At 40.4% G+C, this 15,124-nt stretch overlaps 1 protein-coding gene across 5 annotated transcripts in view; it reads right to left on the reverse strand.

Annotated features, from left to right (window-relative positions):
- Positions 1–15,124, reverse strand: part of Nbas (NBAS subunit of NRZ tethering complex) — a 281,500-nt gene that overhangs the window by 118,149 nt on the left and 148,227 nt on the right. For all 5 annotated transcript variants that reach the window (XM_052745880.1, XM_052745878.1, XM_052745879.1 and 2 more), the window contains exons 34-36: positions 14,036–14,193; positions 12,762–12,848; positions 2,334–2,501 (exon numbers count right to left, since the gene is read on the reverse strand). In XM_052745880.1, coding sequence (XP_052601840.1) covers positions 2,334–2,501; positions 12,762–12,848; positions 14,036–14,193 — 413 coding nt within the window. The remainder of the gene's footprint in view (positions 1–2,333; positions 2,502–12,761; positions 12,849–14,035; positions 14,194–15,124) is intronic.

Genomic DNA, 15,124 nt, shown 5'->3' on the forward strand with positions numbered 1-15,124 from the left:
GGCTGTGAGTGGATCATAGGGTGCTCTTTCTTCCGTTTTAGAAGCCTCTGTACCAGTGTCCACACTGGCTGTGATTTATATTCCCATCAGCAGGAGGAACGGCTCTTTCTTCCCATGTCCTTGCCAGTATTTGTTATTCTTTGGTGGCAGCCATTCTGATCTGAATCGGATACTAAACGTAGTTTCTATTTGCAATCATCTCATAGATAAAAATGCTGAACATTTTTTCATGTACTCATTACCCATTTGTACTTCAGTAGAAATGTCCGTCCACTGCCCATTTATCAATTTGATTATTATCACTTTATTTAAATGTTAGAGATCCTTATTATCCCAGATAATAATTCCTTGTCAGAGGACCACCTATTCAGTAAGGATTTCTCCATCTGGTGGACATTCTTGTCAGAATGCTGATCCTTTCTCGGCTCTGCGGTTTTCCAGTTTGATATAGTCCCCCCTGCCCATTCTTGCTCTTATCTCCTGAGCCTATTTGCCTCCAGTACCCTCAATGTCTCAGGTCCTGCATTAAGGACGCTGGATTGCATAGAGAGATAGGGATGTAGTTTCACTCTTGTATGTGTAGATATTCAGTTTTCCCAGCACCTCTTGTTGAAAAGGCTAATTTTTCCCCACTATATCATTTTGGTACCATAATTAAGAGTCAGGTGGCCTTAGGGGCATGTCCTTATTTCTAAATTTTCTACCCTAGTCCACCGGGTAGTAGACTGTGTCTGTTTGGGGGTCACTAACATGCTGCTTTTATTATCACATCTCTGTAGTATATGTGTATGTCAAATATTGAAATGTCTCCTAAATGGTTCATTAGCTCAAGACTGCTTTGGGTATTAGAGGTGTTTTATGTTCCCATGTAAATTTCAGGATGGTTTTTCCTAGATTCTGAAGAATGTCACTGGCTGAATCTGTACACTGCTTTTAACAGCATGGACATTTAAAAAATATTCTGTATATCCAGGAACTTGGAAACCTTTCCATCTTCGACTGTATTCTGTCTCCCCCATCAATTCTTTATAGTTTTCATCGGAGAGATCTTTAAGTTTATACTTGTGGTTGCTTGTTAAGAGTAGTACTGTGAATGAGACTGTCTTCAGAGTTCGTTCAGTGAGCTGATTTTCACTCTATGGAAAAGCTACTGATTCCTCAGTCCTGATTGTGTCCCCTGCTACTTCGCTGAGAATGCTTATAAGATCTTCAAGTCTTCTGGTCAATTCTTTGGGGACTTTTAACTGTAGAACCACCATCTGAAAACAAGGACAATTTGTCTCTTCCTTTCTTGTTTGCATCTTTTTTACTTCTTTCTCTTGCCTTACGCATTCAGCTAAGATACGGAGGACAACTTTGTCTCACACTGATTCTCTTGGAAGAGTGCTCTCTACTTTTCCCATTCAAGATAATGTTGACTACAAATCTACCATATTGAAGTTATTGTTATGTTACAGTACCATTTCACTACTATGTAGATATTTCATCTTCTCCACCATTGTAGAGAATGAAATTACACTGAAGTCTTCCCTCATTTTATTCCCAGTATTTATAATTGTATGTGAGCCAAAGAAAATGACTACTAAAGTATGTATTAAATGGATGGATAGGTAGATGGTGAGGAATGAGTGAATGGAGAGAGAGAATTCTGAGTGTGTGGGATGCACGGGAATGGACAGATGAGTAGATGGTGAGGAAAGAGTGAATAGAAAGAGAGAATTCCATGAGTGTGTGGGATGCACTGGAATGGACAGATGAGTAGATGGTGAGGAAAGAGTAAATGGAGAGAGAGAATCCATGAGTGTGTGGGATGTACTGGTGTTACACCCATGTTTACCCTTTATTTTCTTGTACAGAACAAAGAACTGCATGCAGTGGGGCAAAGCAGAAAAGGCAGCAAAGGGAACACAGATTAAGAACATCACCAAAGCAGCCTCAACTGTTCTACTGTTAGGCTCATCTGTAACTCCAAGGTAGAAGCAGGAGTCTGTAAAAATGTCCCCAAAATGACACTGCCTGTCCTCAACTATCAGCTCACAGAAATACAACAGAAGCAACTGGGTACTCACAATCATTTTCTTCTTTTATCTCCCTGGATTTTAATCCTGACATATAAAACAGATGTTACTCAAATGAATCTCAGTTTCTTTGCAAGGAATGCATGGAAGAAAATTACATTCTATGATATAGATTGCTCATTCCTTACCCAATGGGAGGACCAGATTTGTTAGGATATTTTGACTATCACAGATTTATTTTGACAACAACTAGACAGCAGTACTGAGGAACTGGTGTAAATCACAACACTAATTTCATAGAGATGCCTTGCTTACTTGGAGGGGCCGCAGGGATGCTAAAGACTTCTTCCACCACTGCCCATCACTGACAGTCTGCAGCACAGCCTTGGTAGTCGTCGTGGTATTGGACAAGACTTTCATGGTGGTTGCAGTGGTCCAGTGTAAGAGGTCAGCTGAGCTGCTATCCGGAGCACTTCCATCATCCTGTGTTGAGAAGAGGAAAGGCAATGTCAAGTGGTCATTGGTAAGACGGAGCACAGCTAGAGACTGCTGACAACAATCAGACTCATCAACACCAAGATAAACACATTTAAAGTCCACCTTAGTCAGTAACTACACAAATGTGAAAGAAGAAATGCTAATAGTGCCTCATTCCCCACTCAGCTGTTTACAAAAGAAAGCAGAAAGAACGTCAGTGTGTTCAGTCAACACTCACTTTCAGAAGACCTACCAAGAAGAGATGCACTTTGTTTTACCAATCCAATGGCCACACATTTTAAGTGGTTTTTAAATTATGATGTAAATCATTTAAGTAAGCAATGCTTCTATGACCCCAACAAAATCAGAAGTCTCCAATAATCTGCCTTCCAACAGAAAAGGAATTGCTTTTCCTCAAACAAGTGGATGATTAATACTATGTACCAGATGTCACCTCCAGTCAATCTTGAGTTATTCAATAAGAATGTTACCTATCCCTTTAAAAACCCCAACAAGGAGGAAAAATCACACACACTAACAGTCTTCTAAGCAAAAATAATGAAGACGACATCTGCTCGTATTCAAACTGATTCTACGAAAGTCAACTTTCAGGTTAACGTCTACTCACAGGTTCTCTGGAGTACTCCAGTAGGGGTTAGAAACTAAGTGGTACTCCTCTGATTCGAATAACTGTCTTGGCCTCATGGTATTAATAGCAGACAGCCTAGTGTTGTCATTAATTCTGGGTCATATCATTCATCAAAGTAATAAAAAAATAATAGAATCACTCAAAAGTTCTCAGGAGATCCTCTCATACGGAGCACCCAGACAGGAGCATACTCTAGATCTACTTGACAGCAGCTTCGGAAGCAGAACTAAGAGAGGTCATCCCTGTTCTTGTGCCGGGACCTGTGAGACTATTACATGGCAATGGAACTTTACAGATGATTAAGGAACCCACCCTGGAAGCAGAAAGATTAAACCAAAATGGTGCTCTTGACCAGTATAATGACTTGAACCCATAAAGCAGAAATCCTGCCATAGCTAGGGTCAAGGATCAAAGACCTTATAAGGGAGAAGCTTGGGGGTGGTGTATGTGAGAGATGTGAAATACAAAAAGACTCAACCCACAGTTGTTGCCCTTCAAAATGGAGGATGAGAGCCATGATCCAAAGAATTATAGTATATTCCAGAAACTCGACCACACCTGTCAGGTGATAAGAGAATGTGAATGTGCACCTCAGTCCACAAGCAAAAGGAATGAAATTTGGCCAAGAACATGAAGAAGGATAGAAATAGATTTGCCACCAGAGCCTGCAATATACTTCGCTTACAGAAACCATAAGATAATGAACTGTTTCCTCAAAGCTGTGGCTTTGTGGTGACAGCAAAAGGACAGGTCAGGTTAGGACACTTACATGTGCATTTTATTATTTCCAAAGGGAAACTAAAAGAAAGTCTTTCAGCTACATTAACCAAAGCCCAGAATTTACCTAATCCCCACTGCCTGAGGCTGCCTGTAAAATGCACTGCGCATGTTTTACTACAGTTGACATGAGAAAACATATACTCATGAACTCATTGTAACATTACAGATTAAAGGCTAATTATAAAAACAGAGAAGACAGATGCTGTGTTAGCAAAGAACAAACCATGCTGTATTGTGCATTTTAAGATAACCACACAAAACAACTGAGGCCTAGGGAGCAATAAAGACAGTGTTTCTCGAGGTTCTAGTTTGGGCAGACACCGTGGCTTCAGTGACTTAACTGTATTTGGCTCTCTCTGCAAACTGTCCTGGAGCTGCCAGTTTAAAGCTAGAGAATACACTTCTTAGACTCACTTGTAACAGGTGTTGCACACATGACCCGCTTTCATGAAACCTGGGAGACAAAGGTATTCTAGAGGCTGATGTTTTGCCGTGTCTGTGATTCTTCTCCTAGCAAGAAATGTATAGACACACGAGTACCATAAATTATATGTACACAACTATAAAACTGTACCAGTGACCCCCTGTTACCACAGTAAGAGAGTAGGTTAAAGACAACCAGGAACTTCCAACCTGCCGGCTTCCACCTGGGTGGAGTCGGCATAGCACGGAAACTCATCTTTTGGCTCCCTGGGTAGACTGTAGCTCCTCAGGGAGGGAGCCCTGAAACACTGTCCTGCAACAAAAGGCACCTATTAGCAACACCTATAACTTTAGTCCTTCAGCGACCCTCTAAACTGTAAAAATCACCTCCATTTACAACACCAAGAATGTTTTCTGGGATCTAAAACTGAGCTTGATTCATTAAAAAATAAAAATAACAACAACCTGATAACACCATAGCCAGGAGATAATACTGTCTTCCTTAGCATTGGAGACTACAGCTTAAATAAAGAGTTAAAATTAGGCTAAAAAGCCATTTACAAGTTGGTATCTTCAGGAAGTTTTCCAAATAGTCCAGTCTGCAGAGCAGACCTGGTTAAGTACCATCCCCCCCGTCAGAGCACCAGTGGGAACCGAGTAGAAACACGTCCAGAGCTGCCTCTGGCCTCCAACACACCACCACTGTCTACAGGGCTGCAGCACGTGGCACGCAGTTGTTTCAAATGGAAAAGCACCGTAAAGAAAAACAGCACGCTGTGGGGTTTGTTTGTTTTCGAAAGTTTTTTTTAAAAATTATTTGTCTGCGTCTGTGTCTGTGTCGGAGTATACGCACAAACAGCAGGTCCCCATGGAGGCCAGAAGAGGGCACTGGACACTTCAGAGCTGGAGCTGCAGGTTGTAAGCGACCTGACAGTGCTAACTCAACTCTAGTTCTCCACAGAGCAGCAAGCACTTTGAACTGCTCAGTCACTCTCTAGCACCCCGTGTTGGTTTTAAATACACAAAAAGGAGGGAAATAAAGAACAATGTGTATGCTCTTAACGTCAGTGTGCCAGAGTAGAATTAGGTGGAACGCACAGACATCACCAGCAACCCAGAGCACTCCATCAACTATTAAAGCTCTGTGTGGAGGGGAGACAGCAGACCTATAGCCAACCCTTCGAGAAGATGCGGTAGAAAACCCCAACTGGCCGACTGCAGGAGAAGAAAGGGTGCTTGTTTCTGAATCCTTGCTCTGAGCCAGAACTGTACAAAGTGCTTCACTTAATACACTGTGTAAACACTAAAAGGGAACAAACACACCAGTAGTTGTTTTACTGGTGGCAGGATAGGGACACAGCAGTAATATCGACACCTGGGAGGCAGAAGCAAGAGAGGTCAAAGCTACTCCAAGCTACATAGTAAGTTCATAGCCAGCCTACTACACACAGGGCAAGCTTACTCAGTGGGAAGTTGTACATGTTTTGGGTTCATAGGCCTTTCTGAATATGCAAACAATGGTATTTCTAGTACCCTGTGAATTATCATTCCATTTTCTTACTGGTGTCTTAGGATAAAAGTTAATTTGTTTTATATATATTTGCTTTAGAATTACTACTTTTACATCTAACTAAGGAGTCTTTGCCTATCCTAAGGTCACAAGGATGTTCTCCTCAGTTTATCTTAACATGTAAGACTGTTTTTGCTTTAAGTGGCATTAATAAGATTACTACCCTCCTACCCACTCAAAGCATTATATGCTTAATTAATGTATTATTTCCAGAATACTCTAGTATGATTTTTCATTCTGCAGAGGAAGCTGTTCAAGAGCAAGGACACTGTTCATTCATTATTCCAAGGTAGGTGAGGGTGAGTCTCCACAGTTTGCAGCTATAGATAACCATATGAAGTCTGGATTTACTGCATCATTTAAATGTTTGAGATACATTTTCAAAATGCACCTAGAGGAAACATTATTCAAATAGAATTCCACATCACATTTTAAATTCCTGTTCATCTCGAGACTCCTCTTAATTGAGAGGGTGTATCAAATGATTGGAATGTCATTAACTAATCTGAGGCTAGAACTAAAACTATAAACATGCTAAGAAATACAGCCCTCAGGTAGGATGTGAGGTTCCATGGAGGTAAATAAAAGGAACTGAAGGATATCAAAATATGAAAGTCATAAAACCTATTTTATTTCATAAAATGAACCTAAATTTTATTCTGTTTCTATGGATGGATGATGAGCCGGCTAATTCAAGATAAGTACATGAAATATAAAAGACTGTTTCCAAAGATAAATAAAACTGACATGTTCAGAAATGTATGTAATAATGGATTTCCTGTAAACATTTGCTCTAGGGAACACTTACAATGAGAAAGTGAGGCTGGTGAGATGGCAAGGGTAATTGTCGCCTGCCTTGATGACCTGGGCCCAACCCTCAGGACCCTTGAGGTAAAGGCCAAGAAGTGGAGTCCCACAAGTTGCCCTCTAACCCCCACGTGTGTGTCCACTCACAAAACTAATGTAATCAAAATGTAACTGTAAGCCCGGCTGGACCACAGGTTAGCATGTAAGCCAGACAAGGTTCACCAAGCTCAGAGTGTGACCATAACTGTTAATGAGTGAAAACATTCTCTTTCAGCATCATGAAGAAGAGGATGGGCAAAATTTACCAGAGGGGGTGGTCTACCACAGTCTCAGTGCAACCCGAGTCGTTAATGAGAAAAACCATTTTCCTTCAACTTCATATACTAGGGGTAGAAAAGAAGCGGTTAAAAAATTTATCCCTGAAATGACACTTGTCATATTGATAGTGGCACACTGCTAATTAATTTTGACTATGTAATAGCAGAAACAGTTTAGACCTCAAAACCAAATCAACAATTGCCAGCATACAATTTAACATGAAATCTCATAAATATTAAGCATGCTACACAGTTCGAAGGTTACTAAGTAGTAACGGCATCTTTCAAATCTTACAACAAAAAAGCACCATTACCAAAATGATTCCCATGAACAGGATACCTTCACACGTCAGGTACGGCTCACAGCCTGCTGCTGCTGTAATGACTTAAGGAGTGGCTTCTCTAGTGTCAGTTAATGAAGACTACCTTTAGAGAAACCGGTTGGCCTCAATTATACTTAAGGAATATAAACAACTCAGGCAGGACTTGACAGTGACCCTTCTTCAAAATATCCTTGAATAATACAGAGCACTTTTCTTCAAGTAACAATTGCAACAATTTTCCTCCCAATTTGGAGTCTTAGGACTGCAACTCATTACTGCTGATGATGCTCAGAGGTCATCCTAGACTCTCCAGTGAAACACTGTCTCCAAATAAAACAGTACAAGAACATCCAAACTGCAAAGAAATACGAGTAATGTCTGTGCATGTATAATATGGTTTCAGTAACAACAACAACAACAAAATCCCCATGAGCCAAGAGAACCACACAGAACGTCTGTACACATTCAGGAGAAATGTGGAAGGAGAGGCTGTGGATGGTGGAGCAGTCACAGGTCTATCCTAGAATGCAGAAGATTAATGGTATGGATCGGAATGTCTAGGACATCCAGGGCTACTCAGAGACCCTAGCTTAAATGTTCCTATCTGGGCAGTGAGACTCATGGGATATGTAGATAGAGAGAAGGAGAGAAAAGAACTTTAAAGCATTTGATAACAGATTGTTGGTTAAATAACTTACTAACAGAAGGAAAATACATAAGACACAAGATGCACCCATGCACCACTTATTAAAAGTTAACAGATGCTACTATTTTATCATAAATGGCTCATATCTAATTTTTTTACTTGTAATAAATAAAATTTCCCAGAACTCTATTAACAGAGAACAAGTGATTACATGATAATAGAGAAAACTAACCAAATGTACTTCCCAGTTAATCTTCGAATGTGATCTAAGTTCTTTTATAAATTTATCCAATTGCATGTGGATACTTTCACACATCTATACTTATATTAAAGTGTTTTCTAACTATTAATTGACCAATACATTTAAGAAGGAGAAATTCTTAGAAAAAAAGCATAAGAGTAAATCTTCACAACCCTGAGTCAGGCAGAGATTTCTTAGATACATTGAAAGCATAATCAATAGAGAAAATGCTATAAGCAGACCTTAGACAACATTAAAAACATCTGTACTCCAAAAGAAACCAGTAAGAAAATGAAAATTCCTGTCATACATGGACATAAAAATATTTACAAATCACAAATCTGAGAGGAGTCTAGATAAAATACTTGTATCTAGAATCCAGAATATTAATTGAAAGTTTATTTCCAGCTTAAGTCACAAGACAAGAAACAAAGTTGGAAAATAAAATGAGCAAAATATGTGAATAGCTCTTTGAACATGGCAATTAGCATATTAAAATGTGCTCATGGCTATTAACTGCATAGGATACAATTAGGTCCTCAGTATATCAAATACATAATAAGAGAGCACACATATTAAATAAAAATCCAGTGGAGAAACAGAAACTTGAACGTATTTCTTGTGAGAACATAAAAAGGTTGGTGTGCTTTGGATATTAATTGGCACACCAAGGGCTAGGTATTAAAGTTTTGGTCTTAGCACAGGACCCGAAGCCCCTGAGCTGGAACTGACCAGAACGTATCCACCCTGAAGACTAGTTTTCATAGTAGGTGACATGTAAGCTTCCAAAGGAGGGAAGCAATCAACAGTCCTACCTAGTTGTGACACCAATGAACCACAACAACAACCAGTATGGCACAACCTAAGGGTACAGCGGTGGCAAACATCCCTCGCTGGTCACCAACAGCTTTCTACTTGAACTTAAGACCCACTCAACATGGGGGTTCATGCCTGGTACTGGAAACCTAGCTGACTACCCAGAGGGAGTGAAGCCATGAATCTTGAAGGAGAACCTACAACTACCACTTCACTAAAGCAGTATAATCCCTAACTGCATTCTAATAACTATTTGTCCTTATGCTGTCGGCTAAGTGTAGTCCTCATCTTCCATCAAGGGAACTTCCCTTTGCAACAGACAGCAATCATTACATAAAACCCAACCAATCGACATGCAGTCTAGAGTCCAATCCCCAAGGATCCATCTACAAAACATTCCCACAACTAAGGCTCCAGGAACACTGAAGAAGGTGGGGCAGAAAGACTGCAGGACCCAAGGGCTCAAAGAGCTCACTGTGAGACTCTGTCTCCTGTGATGTCAGGAGCAACAACCATTAATCTCACCAACATGACTGCCTACAAAAGAGCTGAACGAGGACAACATCAAGTGACATGCTAGAAAGCACAAAGGAAAGACCACAAGGCCTCAACCCTGCACCGATGAATGCTCAGAGTGGAAGAAATAGTCTTTCCCAGGGAAGAGCAAACCAACTGGTTATCCAGTATTAAATGGTCAGTTCCAGAACCACACATGTAAGTACCATTATACCGACTGGCCAGGTTGTGTTTAGGAATACATACGAATACAGTTATGCATATATGCATAAACAACAATTAATTAATAAAAAAGAGGCTATGAATGTGAAAGAGAATAAGGAGTATATGAAAGAAAATAAGGGGGGAAATAATGTAATTATATGATACTCTAAAAAAATGCAAGTCATTAAGAAAGGTTTGGTCTTGTACTAAAGATCTTTGGTCAGACCAAAGATCCTGAGACACAACTAGACCCCAGGGCTTTGCCATCCTCGATGGACTGATCCAATGACATACTCATAATTTGATGGCACAACTGGAGTTGGAGGGAACACCCAGAGATGAGAACTGCTAAGAGGAAGCAGATCGGTAGGGCATGTTCTTGGTGGCTGTAGCCTCAGCCAGGCCTCTTCCTTGGTCTTTCCCTAACTTCTCTGTGCCACATGTGGGCCACTTTCCTCCACCATATATCCCTTCCAAGTGTGCTGCCTCACAGACATTATCCCAGAAGCAACAAAACAAAGTGCCCAAAGCTTGAACTTTGAAAACATGTCAATGTTTTTCTTTATTTTCAGTTGTTTTTAATCAGATATTTTATCGTAACAATGACAAACTAAGACAAACATGCAGTCACTTTGGATAACAGGTAAGCAGCATATTCAGATATCAAGAACACAGCACATAGCAGATTTATCCCAGGGCATCTATGTGAGAAATAAAAACACTTCCATACAAGCACTTGAATACCAATGTTCACATAGTAACTAAGAAGTGGAACCCATCCAAGGGCCCATCACTCAAGCCATGGAAAAGAAAGTACTTCCCATGATATTAAAACTGCCACTATGCTTGCTTTTTTCAAGTATTTCTAAACAGTCCTTTTACAAACTGAAAGTAGAGGTATGCTAAGAACATGCTTGTTCTCTAAACATTAACTAGTTCAACCATTTAAATTACAGCATCAAATATTCAAACAATTTTTCCCACAGTGAAACATTTTTTTAAATGGGAACCCTGTATATAACCCATTTCTATCTTTAATTAGAATTATCTGGAGAAAACCCCACCAGCTAAGTGATACTAGCTAAGCAAAATGTTAATATATTCAAAATGGTATAAGACTTTTCAATCTAAAAAGCCTAATAACCAATATCAATAAGAACTGGACATCTGAAATCTTGCAGTTATTCAGAGTTTGCATTTTATTCTATTATAAACAATTTTTGCACACCGGAACAAATGCAGTGTCTAACACGTACAGTCTCCACTCTATTCACATGGATGTTACTGTATAATACCATCATTACTTTTTCTGAATATATAATAAAAATAATTTTCACAATGAAGTAATGGAAGTATTAAGTATGAGGCAGGTTATATACGAAATCTGCCTTCATTTATAAGTTATATTTAATATGGTTATTACCTCTACTGTTAATGTGCAATGCATGGCAGCTTATAGCTAAATACTACATTATACTCTGATAATAGTCGCTATAATATTCTGAAATGTGCTTCATTCATCAAAGCTATGTGAGGGTTTGGATTAGCACTTCATGAAATCTCGATCTATTACAAGTGGCTGAAGGAGGAAAGAGGAAGACAGAAAAGCTTTTAAGAAAGAAAAAATAACCACTTTGGAAGGATGCCTTTCCTGCCTAAGTGGACACAGAGGACTGCTGCGGCGGCGGCTTCATTGCTGACAAGAGTCTAACAGAGCAGTATGTGCACACTTGTGGCAACAGAGCACGGCTTAATCCAAGAAGTCACCATAGGGGCAGGCTGACACTTTCTAATTCACTGTAATACCAGAAACCAGGAAGCCCAAAAGTCACAAAAGACTTTCAATGGACTGTTTTAAAGGAGGATGGGAATTCAGAACAAGCCCATGGGGCTGAGCAGAAAGACGGTCAGATTCTACAGTAAACAGAAAAACAAGAACCCTCTCAGAGTGACCAAACAATGACAAGACCTGAGTAGCTACCACGCGTCACGGAGAGGAACTAGGCTGGAAATGGATTCGATTTTACATTTCTTATTTACCTCCTCATTTCTGTTAGCCGTGGACTAATCATTAAGAGCCAAGTGAGCTCTAGCAAGCACTGACACTGACAAGCACACCGAGAAGCAGGTGTAAAGATAAATGATATCATCTTCATTGACAAACACAATACCACATCTACTGTCAAGGATACAACAGAGAAATGTGAGACTACTTAGTGAACACAGGGGAGGAAACGGTGAGAGAAGTCCAGCAACGGATTAGAAAGAAATATTTTAGAAGAAAGGGCTCAAACTCAGAGCACAAACAAGAAGGATAGAAGGGGCAGAGGTGTGCCAGAGAATGATGATGGGTCTGCCATGACTCACACAGTTTGGAAAGCTCCAACAAGAGACGGCACTACACAGACCATTAGAGTAGATGTCCGTGAACAGGTCAGATACTGGGTAGATGGTGGAGGATCAACAGAGTCAAGTCTTCATTAATCACCACAGTTAAGTCTTCATCTCAACCTGAGCGACAACTCCTGCTACAAATGAGGTTTAGTGACCACTGGCTCCTCTGAGAGCTCCTTTGATCTGAAGAAACACAGAGCTTCTAGGAATGGTAAGCCCGATGACTACTAACCTGTACAAGGATGAGTTTCTAGGACTCATCAGGACCATGATGATCTCTAAGAGCAGACAGCAGGACAGAAGCTGAACTGGGAGAGCTGTGGGAAATTGGTCACATGCTATTTCTTCATCTGCATGGGGGGGGATTGATAGCTTTCTTTGTTAAGTTGTGAGCAGGACACTTTTAAGCCACTTTCCATGTGAATGTTGTATTTCACACAACACAAAACTGAGAAATAGTCTACACACACACACACACACACAAAACACACCTACCGCTTTATGGCATTGGGTAATTGAGCCCATTTCATTCCACCTACAGTATCTTTCAAACTCATTCCGTTCACACTTCTTAGCATACCTCTTGTAGAACTTTACCAATTAAGGGTGAGACGTTAATATTTTCTCCTTCAGGATGGATCTGGAAATTCACTCTTTGGTAAAGAATCTGAAACAAGAAAGATTGTATTTTTGTTTGAATTTCCTTCTTTTCACATTGTAGGCTTAAAATTTAAGAAGTATTGGGTTCTTCTTCTAAGGGGAGGTGGGGTTGTATTTGATAAGGAACTGTTTGGTGCAATAAACTGTTGCCTAAACAAACAAAACAAACCAGGAGTTTAGGAATAGTTTCACAAGGAAGTGACAGCTTCAAGACTGGGAATGATCTGTAAGAAGCCTGTCACAAGTGCAATGGACAAATGCAGTGGACAAGTGCAATGGACAAGTACAGTGGACAAGCACAGTGGACAAGTGCAGTGGACAAATGCACTGAACAAATCCAGTGGACAAGTGCAGTGGGCAAATACAGTGGACAAGTGCAGTAGACAAGTGCAGTGGACAAGTGCAGTGGACAAGTACAGTGGACAAGTGCAGTGGACAAGTACAGTCGACAAGTGCAGTGGATAAGTGCAGTGGACAAGTACAGTGGACAAATGCAGTGGACAAGTACAGTGGATAAGCACAGTGGACAAGCGCAATGGACAAGTACAGTGGACAAGTACAGTGAACAAGTACAGTGGACAAGTGCAGTGAACAAGTACAGTGGACAAGTGCAGTGGACAAGTGCAATGGACAAGTGCAGTGGACAAGTGCAGTGGACAAGTGCAGTGGACAAGTGCAATGGACAAATGCAATGGACGTCCATGGCATAAAATGCAAGGCTCCCAGGACCCTCCCTCTCTCAACTGTTTCTCATCGAGCAGGTTCTCTACCTAACTCAGCATGGTTTTAGGGAATTTAGCATCTCTCCAAGGCCACTCCCACTCATCATTTCCCAAGGACACCAGAAGGAATTTATGATAACAATGGCTTTAACTAACATGGTTCCAGAGACGGGTCACATGATTATTTCCCATCTACTTTATTCTACATTTCCTTTATTTTTCAATCAATTACTTCCTAACATTCTTGCAGTTTTACTCAAACCTCTTACACCCTTTCTTCCTTACTATAATAAAGCCAACAACACTATAATATCCTCGGGTTTTCAAATTCTATTTTGGTGACAACCGTGACTCTTCTAGAACATTTGTGCGGTACAAAAACAAACAAAAATTGATCTCATGTCTCAGATACATACACTCAACCAAATGAACTTCACGCACACCGGGACTTACTGTATTTGTGATCACTTACCTCTGTCTGAAGAGAGCTGCTAGCCGCCAAAAGAAGTTCAATGCTGCTGGGAGGGCAATGCGTCAAAGCGAAAGCCATGAGCTCCTGGCGAGCAGCCAGGTCCTGGTAGCCTTCAGACTGGCCCAACTGGCTACAAACAGCCCAACTTCCCGGATATCCTGAAAAATCAGCAAAGAGGGGAAAAGGAAGAAAACGGGATTTGCAGAAAGGAAGAGTAATGCGAGCAAAGGAGAGGGAGGGGTACAGCGGGGGAGTCCTAACTAGGTCTTGTGACTAGGCAAAGCAGCAGTCATTAACAGCACACTGTGCACAGGCATGAGAACCCAAGCTAGAAGAGACAGATCTGACCCGTTCACTATCCACACAATTCGGGGGCTACTCCAGACAAGTGTTTTTGACAGAACCCTTTACATTTCAGGATTAATAAATGAATGCATATTATTCACTGAATTTGATGTTCAGTTAAAAAGGTGGATTCTGAATGCAAAATACTAAGAGTTTGACACCACCCAACCACACGGCACACCTGTGAACTGGAAAAAGCTCCAATACCATACCTTCCTTTACAACTACAAAGAGACAATCATAACCCCTTTTCTCTAGGGTTGTCGAAAGGACTAAATAATGTTTGTCCTTGAAAGTGCAACAGAAATTGCAAAGTGCTATAAAGAGAATTGGAGTAGGTACTCACACAGAAACACCCACTTCATAGAAGACAGACATCTAAGGTCAGGGTCAAATGGAGCTGGCCCAAGCCCCAGCAGACATTTTTCTACAATGTCACACTGTGAATTCTTCAAATACACTTACTCTCATTTGAAGGTATTCCAGCCCGACTGTAGCTTTTTTTACTCTAGGATTAAAAACATCTACCCAGGATCATGTCTCTAAATATGTACACTAAAAATTAATTCAGGAATTAACCTTATAGAAATAAAACATAAAGACTTCTAAAAATAATTTTCAGTACAACAATATTTGTACAGAAAACAGTAACTCTGAACTTCATGTGGCAACATCACAATTAACTGTCATGCAGGTTTCCCTTTTTTTTTTTTTTTTTTTTTTTTTTTTTTGCAACAGGGTTTC

This window comes from Peromyscus californicus, unplaced genomic scaffold (assembly GCF_007827085.1).
Source record: "Peromyscus californicus insignis strain IS unplaced genomic scaffold, ASM782708v3 Scaffold_1__1_contigs__length_55948999, whole genome shotgun sequence".
Lineage (NCBI taxonomy): Eukaryota > Metazoa > Chordata > Mammalia > Rodentia > Cricetidae > Peromyscus > Peromyscus californicus.